This window comes from Chiloscyllium punctatum, chromosome 18 (assembly GCF_047496795.1).
Source record: "Chiloscyllium punctatum isolate Juve2018m chromosome 18, sChiPun1.3, whole genome shotgun sequence".
Lineage (NCBI taxonomy): Eukaryota > Metazoa > Chordata > Chondrichthyes > Orectolobiformes > Hemiscylliidae > Chiloscyllium > Chiloscyllium punctatum.
The window spans coordinates 89,903,418-89,930,756 of record NC_092756.1 but is presented as its reverse complement, the minus strand read 5'-3'; the positions used below and the strand labels follow the sequence as shown (position 1 = coordinate 89,930,756).

At 46.2% G+C, this 27,339-nt stretch overlaps 1 protein-coding gene across 2 annotated transcripts in view; it reads right to left on the bottom strand.

Annotated features, from left to right (window-relative positions):
• Positions 1–8,129: 8,129 nt before the first annotated feature.
• Positions 8,130–27,339, bottom strand: part of trpm4a (transient receptor potential cation channel, subfamily M, member 4a) — a 96,223-nt gene continuing 77,013 nt past the window's right edge. The window contains exons 21-26 of one of the 2 annotated variants that reach the window (XM_072588700.1): positions 26,546–26,711; positions 19,031–19,212; positions 17,582–17,714; positions 15,066–15,138; positions 13,073–13,166; positions 8,130–10,641 (exon numbers count right to left, since the gene is read on the bottom strand). In XM_072588700.1, coding sequence (XP_072444801.1) covers positions 10,610–10,641; positions 13,073–13,166; positions 15,066–15,138; positions 17,582–17,714; positions 19,031–19,212; positions 26,546–26,711 — 680 coding nt within the window. In that variant the 3' untranslated portion in view covers positions 8,130–10,609. Of the gene's footprint in view, positions 10,642–13,072; positions 13,167–15,065; positions 15,139–17,581; positions 17,715–19,030; positions 19,213–26,545; positions 26,712–27,339 lie in introns of those variants that run through there. The other variant, XM_072588701.1, reaches the window with a different exon arrangement.

Here is a 27,339-nt window from a genome sequence, read left to right as displayed (position 1 = left end):
CGCTTACGGGGTGATTTTAATTTTGTCCGTCAGTCAAACAATCTTTTGCTTTTCGTCTTGGATAATTATATTACAGATTTACTCCAAATCTGTACAAAGGTATTCATAACCAGACATTGTCATGCCCCTCAAGTAAGTGTTTACTTGCAGATGGGTCCTGAATATTAATCTTTGATTCCAGTTGGCAGCAGGTCAAGCCTCTTAGTTTGGCCTGAGAGAGTGAGCCAAATCTCAGAACTACCAGCAGCTGAAATCTTTATTTGTGGCTCCTGTGTCTTTTTGACAATCCCCAGGCAGCCAGTGGAAATTCCACCTCAGAGCTCACCAGATGGAGATCCTCAGCTTTTCTGCAGAGCACCAAAAAAAAAATTTCTGAATATTTCATATTCCTGAGGGCCTTCAGAATCTTGGCCTTCCTCAGAGCGAGGCCTTCAGAGTCTCAGTCTCCCTGTGATTGAAGCTTTTACAGGGACTGACCTGTGAGGACTTTCTACAGATCTCACTTTAATTGATATCTTCACAGGCCCCGACCTGAGACCTTCAAAATTATAGACCTTACTCCGAGGCCTAGCATCATTGGTACAGGTCTCACTGCTCGGAGGAAAAAAGGTCAAAAACCAGACTCAGTAATACTTGGAAATGAAGGTGCTGGGCATACTGGTGCCCCATTCTGAAGTATACGAGACAAATCGGACCAAGTATACATCATTCTCAAGTGCTACTGGTTTCCCCTTCAAGAAACGAGGCCCTCAAGGTCCAAATCTGCAGCTCATACCTCGCACTATACTTTCCAGTTTCCATTACTTTGCTGGCACCAGTCCTGGGCCTTCCTCGTTTCTGTTGCGTTTTACACGTACCGGACTGACACTGAGGTGCCTGCTGGACCATGGCACCTTCACCTCGTCTGTGCCCGTGACCGGAGACTGGCATTTCCTGGAGTCCAGACTGTCAGCGCTGTCGGTGGATTCTTTGTCGCAGGATAGGTTGAGGGCGGACACATTGGTGGATGCAACAGATCGCCTCAGCTCTGGACAGGAGAGTTGTGCATCATCGATGGTCTTATTACGCTCTGTCCTAGAGAAAGAAAGAGGAAAGGGGCAGGAAGCTCATCACTTGTGTACGTTTGCTGCCTTCCATTTTGACACCACCCCTTATCTGGTTGACCCTCTGGAGAGTTTGGGCATGAGATCAGATGTTCAGACTCCAATGGTTGCCAGGGTAACTGCCAACCGTGGCTCAATCTGTGTTCCAGTCTTCCCTCAGGAGACAAGCTCATAAGATCAAGGCAAACCCTCCAGTCCAGGCCTGAGAGCTGCTCTTTAGATAAGACATGAGAGATCTTGCCTCTCTCCTTGATTGGATGCAAAAGATCCAATGGCTGCTCTTTCAATGGAGAGCCAGAAAGCTCTCCTTGGTGTCCCAGTAAATATTAATCCCACAACTAATGTTGCTAAAGCAACTGATCTGATTGTAGTTGGCTTATTGTCTCTGGGAGCTGGCTGTATGCATATTACCTGTAAACCTTCCGCCAATACAAACAGTGACTAGACATTGGCTGGAAAAGACTTGGGATTAATGTGATGCTCTGAAAGCCGGGGGAGCTGTGAGTACAGTATTTCTTCCTCCTGATCCTGCTGGGAGCTGCTGTGAAGCATTAAGTGGTACGAATTGGTATTGAGTGGTGAGACTCATTCAAAGGACATAGATCTTGATTTGGAAAGGTCTTAGTTGTGATTTCTGGTTCTGAGGTCAGAATTTGGTTTCCATTCAGAAGACAGTTTTATTCCCAGCTACAGACACCCCCTGGATTGTGAGCAGGTTCCTGAGCATGTTGGTAAGTCAATGCACATCCGAACACAGTGCAGGACAAGGTAAAAGATCACAGACTCATAGACTCATAAAATCCCTACAGTGCAGAGGCAAGCCATTTGATTAGATTAGATTCCCTACAGTGTGGAAACAGGCCCCCTGGCACAACCAGTCCACACCGACCCTCCGAAGAGTAACCCACCCAGACCTATGCCCCCTGCCCTATATTTACCCCTGACTAATGCACCTAACACTATGGACAATTTAGCACGGCCAATTCACCTAACCTGCACATCTTTTGGATTGTGGGAGGAAACCAGAGCGCCCGGAGGAAACCCACACAGACACTGGGAGAATGTGCAAACTCCACACAGTTACCCAAGGCTGGAATCGAACCTGGGACCCTGGTGCTGTGAAGCAGCAGTGCTAACCACTGACCCACCAAGTCTACACCAAGCATACCACTCAGACTCACACCCTCTACCTTATCCCTGTGACCCTGTATTTCCCATGGCGAATACACCCAGCCTACACCATGCCTCAACATTATGGACAATTTCCCATGGCCAATCCATCCTGACCTGCACATCTTTGGACTGTGGGAGGAAACCGGAGCACCCGGAGGAAACCCACACAGACACGGGGAGAACGTGCAAACTCCACACAGACAGTTGCCTGAGGCGGGAACTGAACCCGGATCCCTGGCGCTGTGAGGCAGCAGTGCTAACCAGGAGCCGCTCACTATTACAAGGAAATGTCCATATGTCAGATACTCAAAATGACACTTCTATATGGGATTGCTTTCATAAGTACAAGCATTTGGAAGTCAAATGCTCCTAAAGCGGGGACTCTCTCTGGTTGGATATCGGATTTGCAGAAAGAAGATGGTTTAAGATGGGTATGAATATGCTTGGTCAAAGAGTGATAGGCTTTAAGGAGGGTCTTTGATGAATTGGTGAACCAGTCCTCTGCCCTTTAAATGAAGAGGATTAGGAAGGGATTCATAGAGATTACAGTTTCAATGATTGACATAATGCACTTAACAGTGGTGCAAACGGAATGGGAGATGAATAACGTTGCTGGAAATAGTCATTGAAATGGGGAATAGGAACAGAGAGAGGGAAAGTGAGAGAGAGAGAGAGAGGTGGGGGGGTGGGCTGGTCCAATGTGCAGAACATGACGATAGGCAGAGAAATAGAAGGAAGCTGATGACCATGGGTTGCATATCAATCAAGGAGGACTGGACCCATTGGCCAAACCTGACCAAAACATGGAGAAATCGGCCACCTAGTTTCCCAGCTCCGCGGTGAAGGTTTGGTGTGACATTTACTCCCAGAAAGGTGCAGAATTTGGGAATGTGTGGGAATTGGTGGCAGATGGTCAATGTAGGGGAATTCAATGCTGGTCCCAGAAACCTTGTGTAGAATTATTTGAAATTAGCTCTGGAGCAGAAATGAATGAACCCAGGCTGTTGGCTGAGCACAATGTGGAGAAATGGTATACTTATGGGTAATCCAGAAGTTCAGATCTTGTGGCACAGGTTCAAACCCAGCCATAGTTGTTTGGTGGGATTTAAACTCAAATAATAAATGTGCAAGTGTAAACCTCAGTAATGATGAGGCTAATCAGCCCAGCCTGCACCATCCCTGGACACTATGGACAATTTCCCGTGGCCAATCCACCCTGACCTGCACACCTTTGGACTGTGGAAGGATACCGGAGCACCCGGAGGAAACCCACATAGACACAGGTCGGATGAGCAAAAAAAAAAAAATCTGTTTCACCCAGGGTACAGGAAATCTGATGCCCTGATCTGGTCTGGTCTACATGTGATTCCTGACCCACAGCAATGTGGTTGATTGTAAAATGCCCAAGGGAGCCAAACAGTCCACGGGCAATTAGGGACGGGCAGCCCAGGATGATCTCACCGATGATGCCCATATCCCACAAAAGAGAAAAGGAACCTGACTATGTGTGTGTAATTCTGAGCCGAACAACCGCGTAGAGTTGTCAGGATTTTAAAATCCAGTGACCAGCAGCTTCATACCCATGGAAGGAGACAGACTTTTTCTTCTTGGCGAAGAGCCATTTCTTTTCTCTTCTTGTGTGCTCCAGGTTGACTCCCGACATGTCTCCCTTGCATCTGATCTGTTCCTGGCTGGGATTCTGGAGTCGGCTCAGCTCATCCGATTGCCAGATTGTTTTGAAGACAATCTCAGTCATTCTTCAATGGCAGCCTCACCCTGTCTCGATGGCAGAACTGGGTGAGCGAGGTGGCTGCTGGGCTAGATGTGGGCACGGGGGGACAGTGGTTGCCAGCTAGCTTGATGGACTTGGTGGAGGAAGAGATTAGCTGAATTTAGTCAGTGGGGTACATTGCCTCACATTTCCTGTATTTGCTCTGACAAAACTTGGCCCCATCAACAGAATCCCCTCTGGCCCAGGAGGATAAATGATACAAAGAGCAATAGATCAGTAGTAAGTTTCATTAATTGTAAAAAGAACACAGCAACTCATTTATGAGCAACTGAGAAGTGAGGCATCACCATAGTAACACAGGAAATGAGGTGTCACAATGGCATAAGAACACAAAAAATGAGGTGTCACAATGGCATAAGAACACAGGGAATGAGGTGTCACAATGGTGAAAAGAACACAGGAAATGAGGTGTCACAATGGTCTAAAGAACACAGGAAATGACGTGTCACAATGGCATAAAGAACACAGGAAATGAGGTGCCACAATGATGCAAGAACACAAGAAATGAGTTGTCACAATGGTCTAAAGAACACAAGAAATGACGTGTCACAATGGCATAAAGAACACAGGAAATGAGGTGCCACAATGATGCAAGAACACAAGAAATGAGTTGTCACAATGGTCTAAAGAACAAGGAAATGAGCTGTCACAATGGCATAAAGAACACAGGAAATGAGGTGTCACAATGGTGCAAAAACACAGGAAATGAGGTGTTACAATGATGCAAGAACACAAGAAGTGAGGTGTCACAATGGTGGGAGAACACAGGAAATGAGGTGTCACAATGATGCAAGAACACAGGAAATGAGGTGTCACAAACACATAGAAAACACATGGAATGAGATGTCACAACAGTGTAAAAGAAACAGCAAATTATGTCTTTAGAATGGCCAGACCTCCAGTTTGTACTGATAAGTCTGGCTTCATTATATCTGGATTGTGTCCAGTTCCGGTTAGATTCACATCTACTTGGTTAGTAAGTTTGCAGATGACACCAGAATTGGTGGTGTAGTGGACAGCAAGAAGGGGTTACCTCAGAATACAATGGGACTGTGATCAACTGGGCCAATGGGCCAAAGCATGGCAGATGGAGTTTGATTTAGATAAATGTGAGGTGCTGCACTTTGGAAAGGCAAATCAGGGCAGGACTTATACACGTAATGGTAAGGTCCTGGGTAATGTTGCCGAACAAAGAGACCTTGGTACAGGTTTATAGTTCCTTGAAAGTGGAGTCGCAGGTAGACAGGGTAGTGAAGAATGCATTTGGTAGACTTGCAATTATTGGTCAGTGCATTGAGTATAGGATTTGGGAGGCCATGTTGCAGCTATACAGGACAATGGTCAGACAACTTTTGGAAATTCTGCATTCAATTCTCATTCCACTGCTATAGGAAAGATGTTGTGAAACTTGAAAGGGTTCAGAAAAGATTTACAAGGATGTTGCCTGGGTTAGGAATTTGAGTTATAGAGAGAGGCTGTTTTCCCTGGAGTGCCAGAGGCTGAGGGGTTGACCTGATAGAGGTTTATAAAATCATGTGGGGTATGGATAGGGTAAATAGGCAAAGGTTTTTTCCTTCAAGTGGGGGAATTCAAAACATGGGGCAGACTATAGCTTATCAACCCTTCAGAATTACTGTCAGCCTCTATCAAGTGACTCCCTGAACCTTTCCCTTTCAGGAGATAAGTGCCTTGCTTTTGATTTAAATAAGTGTCTTTAATAAATTTTCCAGTGAATAATTTGTTTTCATGTAAGTTATATTTTAAGTGTACATTACAGATCCATATGGCCAACATTCCAATAATAAGGCATTACTCTAATATTTTGGGGCCTTTATCAATGTTAGTTTATGACTGCAATGTCAGTTTATTGCTGTGAGATTTTTTTTAATGATGGTAATGTCATCATTTCACCTGAAATTTCATGCATAATTACGATCTCAACTGGTTCCAGATTAAAGTGAAATTTGAACTTCCTGACACATCAAAGCTTCATGTTGTAAGAGAATGTTCACTGTATCAATGACAACAAAAGCCCCAATTCTTTCAGACTACTTGGTCTTTGAAATTGACAACCAGTTTCCTGGAACCAATCAAAAGTGTTTTTCAGCTCTGAAGAGCCTACTTCTGTTCGTTTCTTTTCCCAAAACTGGATATAGGTTTGCTCGCTGAGCTGGAAGCTTCATTTTCAGATGTTTCGTCACTGTACTAGGTAACATCTTCAGTGAGCCTCCAGATAAACCACTGGTGTATAGCCTGCTTTCTCTTATGTGTTTGGGTTGGTGATGTCATTTCCTGTAGTGATGTCATTTCCACTGGCGATGTTATTTCCTGCTCTTTTTCTCAGGGAGTGGTAAATGGGGTCCAAGTCAATGCATTGGTTCATAGAGTTCCAGTTGGAATGCCATGCCTCTAGACTAGATTCCCTACAGTGTGGAAATAGGCCCTTCGGCCCAACAAGTCCACACCGACCCTCCGAAGAGTAACCCACCCAGACCCATTTCCCTCTGACTAATGCACTAACACTATGGGTAATTTCACATGGCCAATTCACCTGGCCCACATGTCTTTGGACTGTGGGAGGAAACAGGAGCATCCGGAGGAAACCCACGCAGACACGGGGAGAATGTGCAAACTCCACACAGACAGTCACCCGAGGCAGGAATTGAACCCGGGCCCCTGGTGTTGTGAGGCAGCTGTGCTAACCACTGAGCCACCATTCTAGGAATTCTCGTGTATGTCTCTGTTTGGCTTGTCCAAGCATGGATGTGTTGTCCCAGTCGAAGTGGTGCACTTCCTTATCTGTATGTAAGGATACTAGTGAGAGTGGGTCATGTCTTTTTATGCCTAGTTGATGTTCATGTATCCTGGTGGCTAATTTCCTGCCTGTTTGTCCAATGTAGTGTTTGTTACAGTTCTCGCATGGTATTTTGTAAAGGACATTAGTTTTGCTTGTTGTCTGTATAGAGTCTTTCAAATTCATTAGCTGCTGTTTTAGTGTGTTGGTGGGTTTATGGGGTACCATATGCCAAGGGGTCTGAGTAGTCTGGCTGTCATTCCTGAGAAGTCTTTGATGTAGTGTTTGGGTTTGTTGCTGAGTAATCAGGGGACTGTGTTCATTGGGTACCCGTTCTTTTTGAATACACTGGATAGATGGTTTTCCAATTGGGGAACGTCAAACCAGCGTCTACAGGAAAACAACACATACAGATCAAATATTGAACTACAGAAGCAATCGTCCCAACTCCCACAAACGAAGCTGCATTAGAACATTATTTCAATGAGCCACCATACACTGCAGCACTGACGAACCACGAAGAACAGAGGAAAATCACCTATACAGTGTATTCAAAATGAACAGGTAACCCAATGAACACAGTCCTCCGATTACTCAGCAACAAACCCAAACAAGCAGACAAAACACGTCCAGAACCCCTAGCTACTCTCCCCTACATCAAAGACATCTCGGAAATGACTGCCAGACTACTCAGATCACTTGGCATCATGGTTGCCCACAAACCCACCAACATACAAAAACAGCAGCTAATGAACTTAAAAGATCCTATGCAGACAACAAGCAAAACTAATGTCATTTTCAAAATACCGTACAAGAACTGTAACAAACACTACATTAGACAAACAGGCAGAAAACTAGCCACCAGGATACATGAATATTAACTATCCACAAAAAGACATGACCCACTCTCAATAGTAGCCTTACATACGGATGAGGAAGGTCACCACTTCGACTGGGACAACACATCCATCCTAGGACAAGCCAAACAGAGACATGTATGAGAATTCCTAGAAGCATGGCATTCCAACCAGAACTCTATCAACAAACACATTGACTTGGATCCCATTTACTACCCCCGAGAAAAAGAACAGGAAATAACATCACCATAGGAAATGACGTCACCACAGGAAATGACATTACCAACCCAAGGAAACCCAAACACATAAATAGAACGCAGGCTATACCATCAGTGCTTCATCTGGAGGCTCACTGAAGATGTTACCTAATATGGTGACGAAACGTCTGAAAATGAATCTTCCAGCTCAGCAGACAAACTTTCTTCCAGAACCTCTACCTGAGCTACAAATTTTCTTAAAACATGCTTTTCCCAATACTATTTTCCACTGGCAGAATGTTTCTGGGGAGTCTTCCTCCAGCTTCAGTTAGGCAAATCCTCCAGCCTTGTTTTGACTCTTTGCAAACTCTATCTTCAAACTGAGTACATTCTTCCTACAAGCATTCTAGCTGAGGAGCAGGCCTGGGTAACATCTCTCTCCTTTTGTTCTTCTCTTGGCTGCAGATGATCAAAGATTAAGCTGCAACTGCTCCGTGTCTGTGAGATTTCTGGAGATGTTTAGGGAATCCTGTAACCTGATCTCAAAATGGCTTCCTCTAGCCTCCTCTCTTTGGCAATGGGAAGCACACTAGCTTTGTATCTAATTAGAAATCACCCATCTCTGATCACCGCTGCAATAGAAGAACATGTTCCAGCATAACTATTTATGCTTGACATTGATAATGTTTTTCTGGGTCTTAGAGTTTTCTTGTGGATTCAGAAGCAACTGTCACTGTATCTGGGAGTAAACATTTAACATTTGTCCTTTATTAACAAAATGTACATTTTCTTCTGATCTTTAGCAATTAAACCTCCTATGTGTGCTGTCTGATAAACTTGTCATTTAGCCTACATTGACAGGTACAGTTATAAACGTTCCAAAGTCCGTGTCATTTTGTTTTTCAGTCATTTTAATTGTGGATTGAAATGGAAAAAAAGAATTGTTTTAAAGCTAAAGATTGCTGAAGGATTGCTGCATATTATGAAAGCAACCCTCCGTGTAAATACTGTTTACACAGCTGCAGCAGTCTCACTTACAGCTGAGCTGGCACCAAAAAGTTGAGTTCAAATGGACTGTTGGTTGGCAACGAGGAGCTGACTAGTTTGTGAGCTGGTGACCAGTTAACAATAGCGAAGCCCTTCTGCCTGACGATAGCTATGCAATCAGTTTGCAGATCACTGACGGGATTGGGAGTGTGAACAAAATAGTGAGAAGCCCCAGACCTCCTCGGCTCAGGAGCTCTCTAAGTTTTCGGCAGTCTGAGCCTGAAGAAAACCAGTTCATTTTTCCTCCAGAGGTTGCTGGAAGCTCAGACTTTTAACAAATAGGGGTCAGGTGCCTTTAATTAGTGTGAACCAGCCACCCTGCAAACTAGTGAACGTTTTCAGAGCATGGAGGCTGAGAGGCGACATAAGAATTGTCTCAGCAATCCCCCATGAACAGGAACCACTAGGGCTGTCTTCCCAGTGTTTGCCACCCCCCCATAACACCCAGTTTTCTTTCCCCTGCCTGTGTCTGTTTGTATGAGAGTGTGTTTGTGTGTGTGTGACAGAGTGTGTGAGAGAGTGTGTGAGTGTGAATGTGTGTGAGAGAGTGTGTGTACGTACGGGTGTCAGTCTGTGTGTCTGTGCGTGTGAGACTGTGAATGTTTGCAATTTTGGAGAACGTGTATATGTGTGTGTGTATGAGTGTGTGTGTGTGTGAATGTGTGAGTGAGAGTGTGTGAGTGTGAGTGAGTATGAATGTGTGTGTGTGGCAGTGGATGTGTGAGTAAGTGTGTCTGTGAGTGCATGTGCATGAGTGTGTGTGTGTGTGCAAGAGTGTGAGAAAGCAAGAATGTATGAGAGAGAGAATGTGTTTTTGAGTGTGTGTATGAGAGAGTGTGTCTGTGTGTGTGTGTGAGAGAGAGAGAGAGAGAGAGAGAATGTGTGTATAGAGGAGCTTATAAGACGGTTAGAGTTTTAACTGGTAGAGTTAAATGTCGATGGTTCATAATTGTAGCTGCAATCTAATTATCTGTAATAATTAGCGATTTTCATTAAGGACAGGAATCTGGTCTGTGCTTTCTCTGAGCTGGGTCTGAAAGTCAGATTATTTGGGCAATTTCTGAATGCTTTTTAAATACCTTAACTTCTGTGATCAGTTTGAAATGGCTGGTTTTCGGCCCAGTGAGGTGTAACACTATGATAACCTAATAAACCAAAAGATATAAACCTAAAACATACTAATCCTATAACCTTCACGGTGGTAACAAAGAGCAGAACCAAACAAAAGCAGGGAAACTGGAAATGTCTGGAACCTGCCATCACTCAAAGGGTTAAATTGTCAGGACTTTCAGTGTATTTCATTCCAGTTTGATCAAAAGAAAATTCCAAGATTAAACACCTGTACAGCGTTAAATGATGTAGGGAGGACCCATTTGCCCATTGTCTTTATACTGCCTCTTTGTTCGAGCATTAAGAACTGGCACCATTTCTCTGCCCCATGGGGACAGAACATAATAAAATCTCAATTACAACTGCAGGCTTCCAACTTCAGAAAGAAGATGCCATTTGGGATCATTAGGTCCAGACTCATCCCACAGGACCTGAAGTTACTCTTGGCTTGTCGTCCGCAATTGGAAGGCAAAGTGAAGGATTGTGATGTTCACGGTGCGGGCTAGCATTGCTGAGGCAGTTCTCACTTTGAATCGCTACGGTCTGCTGTCCTTTTTCGATGAAGGGTCTGGAAAAGAGGAATCATTATGAACATGTCTTGACAGATTTTTATTGAGTGAGGTTGATGGTACTAAGGTGGGCAGATGGAGTCACGAAAGAGGTCAGGGCTAGAAGAATAGGCTCGAGGGACTGAATGGCTTCTTACGGGGGCACCTCAGGATGCTCCATGGGTGGGACATCTCATCAGAGATGTGAGGTGGCATCAATGCCAACTGTGCCCGGTGGGTTGGATAAGCCACCTCTGCTTGTTCCATTGTATATGGCAGCCATTGCTAAACTGCCAGTCCCACACTCGGGTTGTGTACACACCAGGGGGAGGCTGTTGTCACATGATTTTTCTGTGCCCTGTCCCCATCTCACACACAGACATATGCCATTGGTCTATCCTCCAGCCAACCCTCCCTTCCCACAGTAATCAGAAAGGGAACGGGCCCTTGTTAATCCAATTGGATTAATCTCGTCTGTTCCACAGTTTTTTTTGGAAACTAATAAATCAAGGCAGGTTTGGAAAATTACTTGACGTTTCAATAAACCATCTTGCTCTCATGCCAACTTTTCAGTCCAGACCTGTTGCCAGATTCCAATGAAATGCAAGGCAAGTTGGAAGAAGAACACTCGATTCTAGCCTCGGGGTGACTGTCTGTGTGGAGTTTACACGTTCTCTGTGCGGGTTTCCTCCGGGTGCTCCTGTTTCCTCCCACAGTCCAAAGATGAGCAGGTCAGGTTGATTGGCCGTGCTAAATTACCCATAGCATCCAGGGATGTGCATGCTCAGTGGATTAGCCATGGGAAATGCAGGGTTATAGGGTAGGGTTTGTGGGTCTGGGTGTGAGGTGTTTCAGAGGGATGCATGGACCCGATAATGAATTGCCTGTTTCCACACTGTCAGGATTCTATAACTATTTTATGTCAGTTCTCCATTTTTGCTCCATTCTCTCCTCCTCTTCTTGCCCTTTCCTCTTTGCCTTGTCTTGTTCACTTTGTTCTCCAGCTACCTGATAAAGGAGCAGTGCTCCAAAAGCTAGTGCTTCCAAATAAACCTGTTGGACTATAACCTGGTGTTGTGTGATTTTGAACTTTGTCCACCCCAGTCCAACACCAGCTTCTCCACATCACTTTGCGCTCAGTGGAGAGGACCCATTCTCTTCCCTTCACACCAAGATTTACATGCGTTTTACGTCTTTTTAAACTCGTTCACCACCATTCACCACTCCTGTGTTTTTTGCAACAGAAACAGAAATTGCTGGAGAAATTCAGCAGGTCAGGCAGTATCTGTGGAGAGAGAAGCAGAGTTAATGCTTTGAGTCCAGTGACCCTTCTTCAGAATTTTTATAGCAATTGTTGCTCTTGGGATTCTTTTCCCATGTACAATCTCTCCCATTGCTCTCCCTCAACCTCTGTCAAAAATATATGTAAGAAAACTATCTTCCAACATCTACTTCTGAAGAGAAGTCACCCTGGTAGGCAGCACAGTGGTTAGCACCGCTGCCTGACAGTGCCAGGGACCCAAGTTTGGCTACAGCCTTGGGTGGCTGTTTGTATGGTGTTCACATATTCTCCCCGTGTCTGTGTGGGTGTGCTCTGGTTTCCTCACAATTCAAAGATGTGCAGGTCAGGTGGATTGGCCATAGTGTCCAGGAATGTGCAGGCTAGGCGTGTTAGCCATGGGGAAATGCAAGGTTACAGGACAGGGGGGAATGGGTCTGGGTGGGATGCTCCTTGGAGGGTTGGTGTGGATGCGATGGGCCAAATGGCCCGCTTGGAGAAGGTGAGGACTGCAGTTGCTGGAGATCAGAATCGAGAGTGTGGTGCTGGAAAAGCACAACAGGTCAATCTCCTGCTCACCCGATGCTGCCTGACCGGCTGTGCTTTTCCAGCACCACACTCTAACCAAATGGCCTGCTTCCCCACTGTAGGGATTCTATGAATTAGAGTCTTTGTTTAACAGATTCTATTTACATCTGCCTTAAAATATTCCAACGGGGGGGGTCGAAAGCTTATTCGAGGTAAGCAGGAATGGAGAGTTTATAATCAGATCAGCCATGGTTTTATTAAATGACAGAGAAGGTTCAATAGCCTACAGCTTCTCCTTGTCTGTATGCTGAGTCTGTAAGTTAGCTCGCTGAGCTGGAAGGTTTGTTTTCAGATGTTTCGTCACCATACTCAGTAACATCATCAATGAGAGTCTCTGGTGAAGCGCTGATGGTATGTCCCACCTCCCTATTGATAAGTCTTGGTTTCTTAAGGTGGGTGATGTCATTTCCAGTTTTTTTTTCCCCAAGAGAAGGTAGATAGGATCTAAATCGATGTATTTATGTCTGTATGTTGGTTTGTTATTGTCGTCCCTCTATGGACAACCACAGAGAATCCTGGAATAAGCAACTGAGTCCGACCGGAACCATTTGAGAGGATGATGTTTGTTATAATGTTGACATTACCTGTAAATGTGGGTGGGGCTCTGGCATTCCTGATGAGGTCACTTTGCAGCAAGGATTCAGCTAACCACTGGAAGGCTTCGGTGCAATAATCCATCTACAACAACAACAACAATTTTCATTTACAGAGCACCTTCAAGGCAGCAAAATGGCAGCCACTGGTTCTCAGAGTGGACTTGACATGGATTGGGTTCAGGATATCGGTTTTAAGGAGCCGCTGAAAGAAGGTTAGGGAGAAAGGCAATGAGGGAAAGAGTTGCATTTACATGGTGCCTTTCCCAAAACCTGTTACAGCCAAGGAAGTACTTTTGGAGGGTCCTCACTGCTGCAATGTAGGGAATGCATTGGACAATTTGTGCACAGCAAGCTCCCATATACCCTTCTGCCTTCTCAACAATAACAAGGCATGAATTGAGAAAGAGCAAGCAAGACCTACACTCCTCCCGTCCCCTTCCCCCATCCTGGTTGCACTGGCCAATACTTCTCCTTCAATCGACAGCTTTGAGAATCAATTGGCTGATCATGAACACATTTGATTTTTGAGGGAACTTGCTGTGAGTAGATTGACTGCCAGATTTCCTCCGTTACACCATCACCTATACTTCGGCAGTTGTAAGGCACCTCTGAATTTGTGAATGAAAGACCCTTTGCTTTGGCCAGGATACCTGGTGGATCTCAAATGCTGGATATCCCATCAAAAGGATGGCACCTCAGACAGTGCAGCACTTCCTGAGTACTGCACTAGATTGTCAGCCCAGATTGTTGTATCCAGGTCCTGGATTGGGACTCAGACCCACAGATTTCTGACTCAAGCTGAGAATTTGGTATTGCTTTCTTACCTTTAAAGAATTTGAAGTTTAATCCTTACTGTCAGCTTCTACCTCTCTCCATCCTTTATATTTTTATTCAATACATCGAGAGTCTAAAACTGTGAGTAGTTCCCAAGTTCTACATCTGCTCTGAATCGTCAAAACTCTTCACACCATCACCCACCCTAACAGTGGTGATGTTGTAGTGACAATGCCACTGGACTAGTCATCTAGAATCCCATGTTAATATTCTGGTGATGTGGGTTCAAATCTCACCAGGGCAGACGGTGAAATCTGAACAATAAAGGTCTTGCAGGGAAAGCTAGCCCGAATGGTGACCATGTAACTGCTGTGGATTGTTGCAAAATTCCATGCTAAAGATCACAGTGCTGCGAATTGAACATGCTCTCATTCAGAGAACTGAAGACTCTCTATCAAGAAAATTAGTGGGTGGCACGGTGGCACAGTGGTTAGCACTGCTGCCTCACAGCACCAGAGACCCGGGTTCAATTCCCGCCTCAGGCGACTCTCTGTGTGGAGTTTGCACATTCTCCCCGTGTCTGCGTGGGTTTCCTTCGGGTGCTCCGGTTTCCTCCCACAATCCAAAAATGTGCAGGTTAGGTGAATTGACCATGCTAAATTGTCCATAGTGTTAGGTGAAGGGGTGAACATAGGAGTATGGGTCTGGGTGGTATACGCTTCGGCGGGTCGGTGTGGACTTGTTGGGCCGAAGGGCCTGTTTCCACACTGTAAGTAATCTAAAAAAAAGATCTGAGAGATCATGCCAACTGGGAGCATTCAGGTTTTCAGTCAGAGTCCTCCAGGGCTGAACAGGCTGACATACACACCCACACACAGAGATAGACCTCGATGAGAGGAAACACTCAGGGAGAATGGAGAAAAGGCTGTTCCAGTAAATTGTGTGCATGTGGGTGAGAGTGAGAGAACGTGAGTGTGTGCATATGAGGGAATGTGTGTGAGGGTGAATGCGTATGTGTGTATGTGAGAGAACGTGAGTGTGTGTATATGAGGGAATGTGTGTGAGTGCGTGTGTGTGTATGTGAGAGAACGTGACTGTGTGTATATGAGGGAATGTGTGTGTTCGCAATTCAGTGGAGAGGGCTCCCGGCTTTTTCCTGTGTGCTTGATTAAAGGAGGAATTTGCTGTTTCCACGGATCAAACGTACCTGTTTCTCGATTACCTTCAGCCGCCGGTCATGCTCCCTGATGTCAGTGATGTAACTCAGAACACTGTCAACCCTAAAACACAACATGAAATGTCAAGCAACAAGAAACTGGAACTGATCCCCTCTCTGTTCCACTCATACCGGCATCTGTCACTCCTTCCATTGGAATTCTGCCTCTCCCTCACTCCCTACTCGGAATCCTGCTTCTTCCCCCACCTCCTCTGGGAATTCTGCCTCTCCCACATTCCGTCCTGATCTATACCTTGGCTAAGCGCTGCTATTGCTTGCTGTAGTTCACCGTCCGTTACTTTTGTTTTGATTTTTTTGGAGATATTATGGCTCTTCTCCAGAGCAGGCGGGACTTGAATCCAGGCCTCCTCAACCAGAGACAGGGACATTTGCCACTGCGTCACAAAAACCTGAAAACAGTGAATCCCAAAGTGCACTCAGAACTGAGGCAATTTCCAAATTTGTTAAAAGATCACACAACAGCAGGTTATAGTCGAGCACTAGCTTTTGGAGCACTGCTTCTTCATCAGGTCAACACAACCACCTGATGAAGGAGCGGCACTCCGAAAGCTAGTGCTTCCAGTTAAACGTGTTGGACTATAGCCTGGTGTTGTGTGATTTTTAACTTTGCACACCCCAGTCCAACACCGACTCCTCCAAATCCAAATTTGTTGTTCTACACCCATTAAGAGTTTCTCAATGACCTGAAATGGAACCCTCTCCTCTGGCAAGCTACCCGAGGAAGGCTGAAAAATGCCAATCACTCTTCCCAAACATACTGATGTAGAGAGGAGGCCTCATTAGACCTTCACTGGAGTGTGCTTATCCTGGCCAGAATGGGTTTAGGCCCAAAATTCAGCCCTGTTAAAATTTTAATCCTGACACAAATCTTTAAAGGAGAAAGTGAGGACTGCAGATGCTGGAGATCAGAGTGCATTTGGGTGGCACTGGAAAAGCACAGCCGGTCAGGCAGCATCAGAGGAGCAGGAGAGTCGACGTTTTGTGCATAAGCCCTTCATTAGGAATGTCCAAAATACTGACTCTCCTGCTCCTCGGATGCTGCCTTACCGGCGGCGCTTTCCCAGTGCCACACCTTTCGACATAAATCTTTAAAGGTTGAGAGTTCCCTTTAAGGAGGATTATTGATCTTGTACAGAGGGCACTAAGACATCCATAATGAAGTTCTAAAAATTATTTAGGCCATTTTTGGTGAGATTGTGGCAGTTCAGAATAAGAAGATGTATTTGCTAAAGTGATACATGTGTGCAGATTTACAGGATGATACCAAGAATGAGATGGTTCTAGTTACAAGATAGAGCGAAAGGAAACTGAAAGAACTGCAGATGCTGTAAGTCAGAAACAAAAACAGAAGTTGTTGGAAGACCTCAGTGGGTCTGGCAGCATCTATGGAGAGAAATCAGAGTTAACCTTCCGTGGCGACACGGTGGCACAGTGGTTAGCACTGCTACTTCACAGTACTAGAGACCTGGGTTCAATTCCCACCGCAGGTGACTCCCTGTGTAGAGTTTGCATATTCTCCCCGTGTCTGTGTGGGTTTCCTCCCACAATCCAAAAATGTGCAGGTCAGGTGAATTGGCCATGCTAAATTGCGTTAGGTGAAGGAGTAAATGTAGGGTAAGGGGTCTGGGTGGGTTGGTGTGGACTTGTTGGGCTGAAGGGCCTGTTTCCACACTGTAAGTAATCTAGTCGAGTGACCCTTTCTCTGGACCTGAAATATTAACTCTGATATCTCTCCACAGATGCTGCCAGACCTGCTGAGATCTTCTGGCAACTACTGTTTTTGTTTCTGATAAAGTTAAAGGACTTGGATCTTTTTTCACGAGATCAGAGAGGTTTAGGTCCGGGAATCTGTTGAGACCTTCCCAATTCCACCCTGTTTGGGAAAGCTAAATGCATTGTTTCCACTGGTTAAACAACTTTGTAATGTTTAGCCAAGGCATGACCCTCTTGGGAATGTAAGAGGACATTTCACACCAAGGGAAATTCAACCTTGGAATGATTCAGCCCAAATGAGTCAGAGATTATAACACTGTTCCAAAAGGGACTGGGTGAACAAATTGAATCAAGGAGATTAAAAATGGATAATTGCTGGACCAAAAGACATGTTGCTGAAGATTTTTGTCTTGAAGTCATCAGGATCAGCCCCAAGAATGCCAAATTTCAAACAACTGCAACAATTTATACTGTAGGAGCTGATTGGTTAGTAAATCACTTCTGATTAGTCAAGACATTGCCATGGAGAAAGTAGTGGGGAACTATAGGCCCCCTAAGCCTTGGGTGATCCAATAAATGACTAACCAGTTACAGGTGAGAAATAGGTAGCTCTGGGGAAATTAATGGGCCAAACAGCCTCTTCTGTGGTGTAATTCTTTAACTGGTGTCTCAACTAGGGTTGGACTGGGATGAGATTTATTTATAATGCGTTTTTTTAAACCATTTTCCATCCCGTGGACCTTAATGAGATGGTCGAGAATCCGTGACCTCACTTTTGCGCGGTCCTCTTCAGCCGTTCCATGTTGCTCTCTCGTTTAATTCGGTTGCGGGACAGTAGGTAGTTCTCTTTCTGCACCGCCTCCCACGTCATCAGTCTATTGGCCACTGCTTCCGATAGGTCTGTTACTGGAATGAGGATGAGACCATTATTGCGTTCTGTCTGAGCTGCGGATCAATGAGAGTCAGGCAATGGCCTTCTGCTCAACCAATCAGAGCTGGTCTTAAAGGCTTATTGACGACCAGTTTCAAAATGACCATAACGTGACAGATTGGCACGATGACATCCTATTGTTGAGATACCATCATCACAATGTCCACAATGACTCTTTATAAATGCACTATAGAAAGCATCCTATCCAGATGCACCATAGCTTGATCTGGGAACTGCTGTGCCCAAGACTGCAATGAATTGCAGAGAGTTGTGAACACAGCCCAGTCCATCATGCAAACCAGCCTTCCATCTATTGACTCCATCTACACTTCCCACTGCCTTGGGAAAGCAATCAACATCATCAGAGACCCTCCATCATGCAGAAGATATAAAAGTTTGAAAACATGTATCAACAGATTCAAGAACAGCTTAAATAAACGCAAATTACTGCGGATTCTGGAATCTGAAACCAAAAGAGAAAATGCTGGAAAATCTCAGCAGGTCTGACAACATTGGTAAGGAGAGATGCTGCCAGACCTGCTGAGATTTTCCAGCATTTTCTCTTTTGGGTTCAGGAACAGCTTCTTCCTCGCTGTTATCAGATTTATGAACCTCTCATATATTAGAGTCGATCTTTCTCTGCACCTTCTCTGTGGATATAACACTATATTCTGCAACCTGTTCTACTGCCCTGATATACTAATGTAAGGTATGATTTGCCTGGATAGCACACAATGCAATACTTTTCACTGTAATCCGGTACACATGACAATAATAAGTCAAGTCAAACCAAAATCAAATCGTGTCTTATTTTCACATGCGATGGGGAGAGGGAGGGTGGTGCTGATTCCTGATTGTCAGCGGAAGATCTAACCCTTTGTTTCCCCAGATTTGCCTTGAACTTTGAAATGGCCGTCAAAACCTCCTCCTGTTTTCTCTTGTCGGAATCCATTTTTAGTTGTGGGTTGGGAGCTGGGGACAGCACGGGTGGGCAGGTTAGAGGAGTCAGTGATGAGGAACAACCACGCACCCCTCCCCCCGCTGCCCAACCTCCCCCCCCCCCCCCCCCCCACCTACCCCTAACCGACCAATCTACCAATCTGTGTAAATTGAAAACTGTTCACGAGGGACAATGAGCACAATTCAGGGAACAAGCCTGAACCATTCCGAACCCACTTGGCTCCGTTTCAAGCCACACAATGCACCTCACCCAGGGGGATCTGCGGCCTTAATTGCCAGCATTCCCGGCTCGAGATACAGCTACTCATACTCTCTGAGGGCGTGGTCTTACTGAAGAGTCTGCCCTTCACCGTGGGGACCTTCCGGATGTTTCTTTTGATGAAGATGTGGATGTGGCTCAGGATTATGAAGGGAGGAGCGAGTGCGGGCCGCTTGTGATATTCCACGACTAGATTGTAGCGTTGGAATTTCCAATAGGTGTCACTCTTTTCCTGGACTTTGTTGAAGGTGTAGCTGGGGGGTAGAAAAAAAACAAGAGGAATGGAGGAATGAGACTAGAGAAGAGGAACAGTCAGCCCAAGTGGTCCATGCTGGTGGTTTAATGCTCTTCCCAACCTCATCATCATTTTCTTCAATTTCTTTCTGTCAGATTCATCTACAATACTCCCTGTGACAGTGATGCCTACATTCCCATCACTCTCTGGGACCAAGATGTATCCAGTTGAATCAATCTTACAATCTTTAGCTTTTCCCATAATTACTATGTTGGATTGAAGTGACAGAAAGAGTCCTTCCCTCCCAGAATGGCTTCATTTACTTTACTTTGATGCAGAATCTCACGTTGGCCAGAGGGCGCTTTTAGCTATCTCCTGACAAAATAGGCCATCCGTCGCCAGCGGCAACCTAGCAAAGAATGATGGGACTTTACAGCAGAGAGCAAGGCCACCTCGTGCCTGTGCTAGCTCTCTGAAAACGACAACCAACAATAGGAGGGAAGGATGCCATTTCACTCCCTCCTCTAATGACACACAATGCTGCAGGATACACTGCATCGAGTCTCCCTTGACAGCACTTTGCAAACTCCCGGCCCCTACAACCTGTCGAAAATTGGGAACACCAACACCCACAACTACCCTTCCGAGCCACACATTGTCCTGACTTTGGGGCATAGGCTGTGGCTTCTGTAGCACGGGGACTCCCTCGCTAACTCCATTGGGGGTGGACAAACCTTCCACACATCACAGCAAGAACCCACCATCTTCTGAAGGGTGAGTGTGGATGGGCAATAAATAGTGGCCTGGCCAGGGATGTCCTCATCGATGAAAGAATAACAAAGAAGCCCTTTGAATCTCTTCCCTGCTGTTCAATTCGATCAGGCTTGACGTCTGGTCAAACCCCTTACCCCCAACGTTGCCCCATGACCTTTAATACAGCTGGTTAACAAAGACCAATCAATCTCGGATTCAAAATTGACAACTGATCCAGAATCAAGTGCCACTTCCGGAAGTGAGTTCCAAATTTCCACCGTTCTGTGCATGAAGAAGTGTTTCCTCATTTGATTCTCTAAAGTCTGACTCTACATTTTAGATTATAGCCCTAGTTTGAGACTCCTGAACCAGCTAAAGTCATTTCTGTTCAACTTGTACCAGGTCCTGACAAAGGGGCAGTGCTCCAAAAGCTTGTGATTTCAAATAAACCTGTTGGACTGCAACCTGGTGGCATGTGACCTCTGACTTTGTCCACCCCAGTCCAACACTGACACCTCCACATCAGCTTGTCAGAGGTAGAGTCAGAGAGTCAGAGAGACGTACAGCACGGAGACAGACCCTTCGGTCCAACCCGTCCACGCCGACCAGATATCCCAACCCAATCTAGTCCCACCTGCCAGTACCCGGCCCATGTCCCTCCAAACCCTTCCTATTCATATACCCATCCAAATGCCTCTTAAATGTTGTACCAGCCTCCACCACTTCCTCTGGCAGCCCATTCCATACACGTACCACCCTCTGCGTGAAAAAGTTGCCCCGTAGGTCTCTTTTATATCTTTCCCCTCTCACCCTAAACCTATGCCCTCTAGTTCTGGACACCCCGACCCTAGGGAAAAGACTTCGCCTATTTATCCTATCCATGTCCATGCCCCTCATGATTTTGTAAACCTCTATAAGCTCACCCCCTCAGCCTCCGACGCTCCAGGGAAAACAGCCCCAGCCTGTTCAGCCTCTCCCTATAGCTCAAACCCTCCAACCCTGGCAACAGCCTTGGAAATCTTTTCTGAACCCTTTCAAGTTTCACAACATCTTTCCGATAGGAAGCCACATAAGAGCAAAAAAAAAGAGAAGCCAGCAGCCAGTTGGTCTGAGATAATATTCCAGGGACTGGCCCATTGTATGGTACAATTTAAAAAAAAAGAATGGCAGATGCTGGAAATCAGTAACAAAAACAGAAATTGCTGGAGAAACTCAGCAGGTCTGGCAGCATCCGTGGAGAGAGAAAGCAGAGTTAACATTCCAGTGACCCTTCCTCAGAGCTGATGGCAGCTGAGAAAAGGATAAGAACATAAAAAAACACAAGAGCCTGCTCTACCATTCAATAAGATCATGGCTGGTCTTTTAACAGACTCAGCTCCACTTACCCACCCTCTCACCACAGCCCTTAATGTCTTTACTGTTCAAAGATCTATTTATCTTTGCCTTAAAAACATTCAACGAGGAAGCCTCAGTTGCTGCACTGGGCAGGGAATTCCACAGATTCACAGCCCTCTGGGTGAAGAAGTTTTTCCTCAACTCAGTCCTAAACCTGCTCCCTCCTTATTTTGAGGCTGTGCCCCCTCATTTTAGTTTCACTCACCAACAGAAATAACCTCGCCGCTTCTACTTTATCTATTCCCTTTATTACTTTATGTGGTTCTATAAGATCCCCCCCTTATTCTTCTAAATTCTAATGAGTATAATCCCAGTCTACTCAATTTCTCCTCATAAACTAACCCTCTCAACTCCAGAATCAACCCAGTGAACCTCCTCTATACCCCCACTAGTGCCAGTACATCCTTTCTCAGGTAAGGAGACCAAACCTGTACACATAACACATATGATCCAGCATAATCTCTCTGTTTTTAAACTCTATTCCTCTTAACAATGAAGCACACTATTCCATTTGCCTGCTTAATTACCTGCTAAAAATGTGTTGCTGGAAAAGCGCAGCAGGTCAGGCAGCATCCAAGGAACAGGAGAATCGATGTTTCGGGCATTAGCCCTTCTTCAGGAAAAACGTCGATTCTCCTGCTCCTTGGATGCTGCCTGAGCTGCTGCGCTTTTCCAGCAACACATTTTCAGCTCTGATCTCCAGCATCTGCAGTCCTCACTCTCTCCTCGAAGATAATTACCTGCTACACCTGCAAACCAAGGTTTTGCTGGTTGGTATATTCATTAAAATGGGGTGGGGGGAAAAGGAGTGGAAAAGTGTGGCACTGGGAAAGCACAGCCAGTCAGGCAGCATCTGAGGAGCAGGAGAGTTGTCACTTCGGGCATAAGCCCTTCAGCAGGAATGCCCAAAACGTCGACTCTCCCGCTCCTCAGATGCTGCCTGACCTGCTGTGCTTTCCCAGCGCCACACTTTTTGACTCTGACTCTCCAGCATCTACAGTCCTCGCTTTCTCCCTTGGTTGGGGTTAGGGGGAGAAGGAGGAGTAAATGGTAGGTGGATACGATCAGTTTTGGTTCCTGTTGAGATCTCTTATTGCGAGAGCAGGAATGTATTTTCAGCTCGTGTTGTGACTGGCAGTAATCCAACTACATTCAATGCCCATCTTCCAATACCATGGATGACTGAGTAACTTAAAACATGAACTGGATAATGGGAGCCCATACACACGTGCAAACACAGGCTGGTGAAAACAGCAGCTGGCCTTTACTGAAGGTCCTCACCGTGTTTTCAACTACAACTTGACAGCTTCACAGTCCTGTCTAATTGATGCCTGCTATCGTTTAATGTTCAGCTTCTTCAAGCTGAAATTCAGATTCTCAAAATGCCTGGGGTGGGATTTAACCTTGAGGTTCTTGGATGATTCATTTCGTAACGTAAATCATGGAGTCTTAGTGGTTTATTTATTTAAAGAAACCTTTGGCTTTGTGGCCCATACAGTGCAACGTTCCTGAACAAGGTCTGCCAACAGGCAACTTGGATCAAGGAATAGGAAACAGGAGAATTCACTCACAGGTTCTCCAACTATTGAACGCCAAGCCTTGACCTCCCACAATGAGCACGGTCTTTACTAAACAGGTTCAGGACAACAGTCAGTCCACATCCAGTCTCCACCACTGGCACCTCCGTATAAACACCTTCCACACTCTGGAGAGATCCTGGTAATGCTGCACATCATCCAACAGTGTCCCCCACCACAAGGGGGAGGTATTGGCTTACTGGCATTATCGTTAGACTCGGGCAAAAGCCCTTCATCATGCCCTGATGAAGGGCTTTTGCCTGAAAGGTCACTTTTCCTGCTCCTCGGATGCTGCCTGACCTGCTGTGCGTTTCTAGCACCACACTCTCGACACTAATCTCCAGCATTTGCAGTACCCACCTCCACCTTATCACTTGACCCTTAATCCAGAGACCCAGGTCATGTTCTGGGGTCCTGAGTTCAAATCTTGCCATGGGGTATATCAGAGTTACAGTGAGGGGTGTGGGACATATCAGAGAGCATTGCAGTGAGGGGTGTGGGATATATAAGGGAGTGATAGAGTGAGGGGTGTGGGATATATCAGAGAGTGTTACAGTGAAGGGTGGGGGGTAGATCAGAGAGTGTTACAGTGAGGGGTGGGGGGTAGATCAGAGAGTGTTACAGTGAGGGGTGGGGGGTAGATCAGAGAGTGTTACAGTGAGGGATGTAGGGTATATATCAGAGAGTGTTACAGTGAGGGGTCGGGGGTAGATCAGAGAGTGTTACAGTGAGGGATGTGGGGTATATATCAGAGAGTGTTATAGTGAGGGGTGGGGGGTAGATCAGAGAGTGTTACAGTGAAGGGTGAGGGGTAGATCAGAGAGTGTTACAGTGAGGGGTGGGGGGTAGATCAGAGAGTGTTACAGTGAGGGATGTAGGGTATATATCAGAGAGTGTTACAGTGAGGGGTCGGGGGTAGATCAGAGAGTGTTACAGTGAGGGGTGGGGGGTAGATCAGAGAGTGTTACAGTGAGGGGTGTGGAATATATCAGAGTGTTACAGTGAGGGGTGGGGGGTAGATCAGAGAGTGTTACAGTGGGGGGTGGGGGTATATCAGAGGGTGTTACAGTGAGGGGTGGGGGGGATATATCAGAGAGTGTTACAGTGAGGGGTGGGGGGTAGATCAGAGAGTGTTACAGTGAGGGATGTGGGGTATATATCAGAGAGTGTTACAGTGAGGGGTGGGGGTAGATCAGAGAGTGTTACAGTGAGGGTTAGGGGGTATGTCAGAGAGTGTTACAGTGAGGGGTGCGGGGGATATATCAGAGAGTGTTACAGTGAGGGGTGTGGGGTATATCAGAGAGTGTTACAGTGAGGGGTGGGGGGTAGATCAGAGAGTGTTACAGTGGGGGTGGGGGTATATCAGAGGGTGTTACAGTGAGGGGTGGGGGGGATATATCAGAGAGTGTTACAGTGAGGGGTGGGGGGTAGATCAGAGAGTGTTACAGTGGGGGGTGGGGGTATATCAGAGGGTGTTACAGTGAGGGGTGGGGGGTATATCAGAGAGTGTTACAGTGAGGGGTGTGGAATATATCAGAGTGTTACAATGAGGGGTGGGGGGTATATCAGAGAATGTTACAGTGAGGGGTGGGGGGTATATCAGAGAGTGTTACAGTGGGGGGTGGGGGTATATCAGAGGGTGTTACAGTGAGGGGTGTGGTGTATATCAGAGAGTGTTACAGTGAGAGGTGGGGGGTATATCAGAGAGTGTTACAGTGAGGGGTGGGGGTATATCAGAGTGTTACAGTGAGGGGTGTGGAATATATCAGAGAATGTTACAGTGAGGGGTGGGGGGTAGATCAGAGAGTGTTACAGTGGGGGGTGGGGGTATATCAGAGGGTGTTACAGTGAGGGGTGTGGTGTATATCAGAGAGTGTTACAGTGAGAGGTGGGGGGTATATCAGAGAGTGTTACAGTGAGGGGTGGGGGTATATCAGAGTGTTACAGTGAGGGGTGTGGAATATATCAGAGAATGTTACAGTGAGGGGTGTGGGGGGTATATCAGAGAGTGTTACAGTGAGGGGTGGGGGGGGTATATCAGAGTGTTACAGTGAGGGGTGTGGAATATATCAGAGAATGTTACAGTGAGGGGTGGGGGGTATATCAGAGAGTGTTACAGTGAGGGGTGAGGGATGTATCAGAGAGTGTTACAGTGAGGGGTATGGGATGTATCAGAGAGTGTTACAGTGAGGGGTTGGGGTATAGCAGAGGAGTGTTACAGTGAGGGTGGGGGGTATATCAGAGAGTATTACAGTGAGGGGTGCGGAATATATCAGAGAGTGTTACAGTGAGGGGTGTCGGATGTATCAGAGAGTGTTACAGTGAGGAGTGGGTGTATATCAGAGAGTGTTACAGTGAGGAGTGGGTGTATATCAGAGAGTATTACAGTTAGGGTTGGGGGGTATATGAGAGAGTGTTACAGTGAGGGATGGTGGACTTGAATTCACTAAATATCTGGAATTAAGACTCTAATGATGACAATGAATCCACTGCCAATTTTCAGGAAAAACCTATCTGGATCACATAGCAATGTGGTCGACTCTTAATTGTCCTCTAGGCAATTAAGGTCGGGGAATAAATGCTGGCCTAGCCAGCGATGCGCTCAACCTGTGAATGAATAAAAGAAAAGACCCAGTGGCAACTAATCATCTTAAACACGGCAACTGAAACACAAGCTCAGGAGCAGGAGTATATTCAACGTGATCATAGCTGATCATCAAATTCAGTACTCTTCCCACTTTCTCCCCAAACTCTTTGATCCCTTTAGCCCTAAGAACTGTATCTATCTCCTTCCTGAAACATTCAATGTTTGGCCTCAACCATTTTCTGTGGCAGGGAATTCCAGTTTCCCCACTCTCTGGGTGAAGACATTTGTCCTCATCAGTGTCTTAAATGGCCTGCCCTATATCCTTAGAATGTGACCCCTGGTAGCAGACTCCTCAGTCATTGAGAACATCCTTGCTGCATGTACCCTGTCTAGTTTTTGGAGGTTTCTATGAGATCCCATCCCTCATTGAAGTGATCACTTCATTTTGGACATTTGAATTCACTAATTAAATACTAAGTGGAGAATAGGGTTGGATAGCAGGGCGCATGGGCGGCACAGTGGCTCAGTGGTTAGCACTGCTGCCTCACAGCGCCAGGGGCCTGGGTTCGATTCCCGCCTCAGGCAACTGTCTGTGTGGAGTTTGCACATTCTCCCCATGTCTGTGTGGATTTCTTCTGGGTGCTCCAGTTTCCTCCCCAGGTGAATTGGCCACGCTAAGTTGCCCATAGTGTTAGGTGCATTAGCCAGGGATATATATAGGGTAGGGGAATGGGTCTGGGTGGGTTGCTCTTCGGAGGGTCGGCGTGGACTTGTTGGGCTGAAGGGCCTGTTTCCACACTGCAGGGAATCTAATCTCATGCAAGGTTAGTGAGTTAGCGATATCCTGAAGCACTAATTGATACATAACAGTAGGCAGAGGCCATTCATCCCCATGAGTCTCTTCTGTCCCCCCCTCAGTTTGATCGCAGCTGACCTTACTAGCCTTGGTTCCATCACCCACATTCAAATGAAATACCTTTAGCTGATGCCAGCTACTTTGACGCTGGGTGGGCACTGAAACGCTGTGGGTCAACAGTTACCTGAACATGGCGATGAGCAGATTGACTAGCAGGATGTTGGCGATCAGGAGGAAGATGGTCAGGAGCAGGATGACCAACCAGTTGGCATAGGCGTTGGTGCAAGTAGACAGTTCCTCCTCTGAGCCCTCGGTGAGATTATCCGGGCACCTGGATGAAAAGCGGGTCGCTGCCGGAAACAGAGGAATGGACCATGTTTAAGGGTTGAGAGCAAGGAGGGAACATAGGAACAGGAGTAGGTTGTTCACCCCTCAAGCCTGTTCCACCATGCAATTAGACCGCAGCTGACATTTAATGACATTTCCCAACCCTGGCTCCAAACGGCTTCAGACTCTCACTGAACACCACCCTGTCAATCTTCCCTTTGACATTGTCAATTGAATGCCCACAAACCGGGAATGGGACGGATTTCTGCCACCCTTTCTATAGGGAACTACTCTCTGATGTTACCCCTGAACAGTTTGACTCTAAATGTTAGTGTTCTGTGCTCCTCCACCGGCTGTGCCCACACCCCCAAGCTCCTCTGATCCTACACTCCCTCGTGACTAAGAAAGCTTCTTTCTCTGGGTCCCGGCAGATCCTAAAATCACCTTAAGCTCCTCGATTTATACTCAGAGGAGTAACAGCCGAGTTCCCGTGACCAAGCACCCTAATTTAACCCTTTCAGCGCCGCTTTCATTTAGATGAATCCGAAATGACCCCCTCCACGACCAACACATCCACGCCCTCTTCACTGCCCTACCCCTGAGGTGTGGTACCCAGAACACAACCCATTATCTACATCACCCCCACCCTTT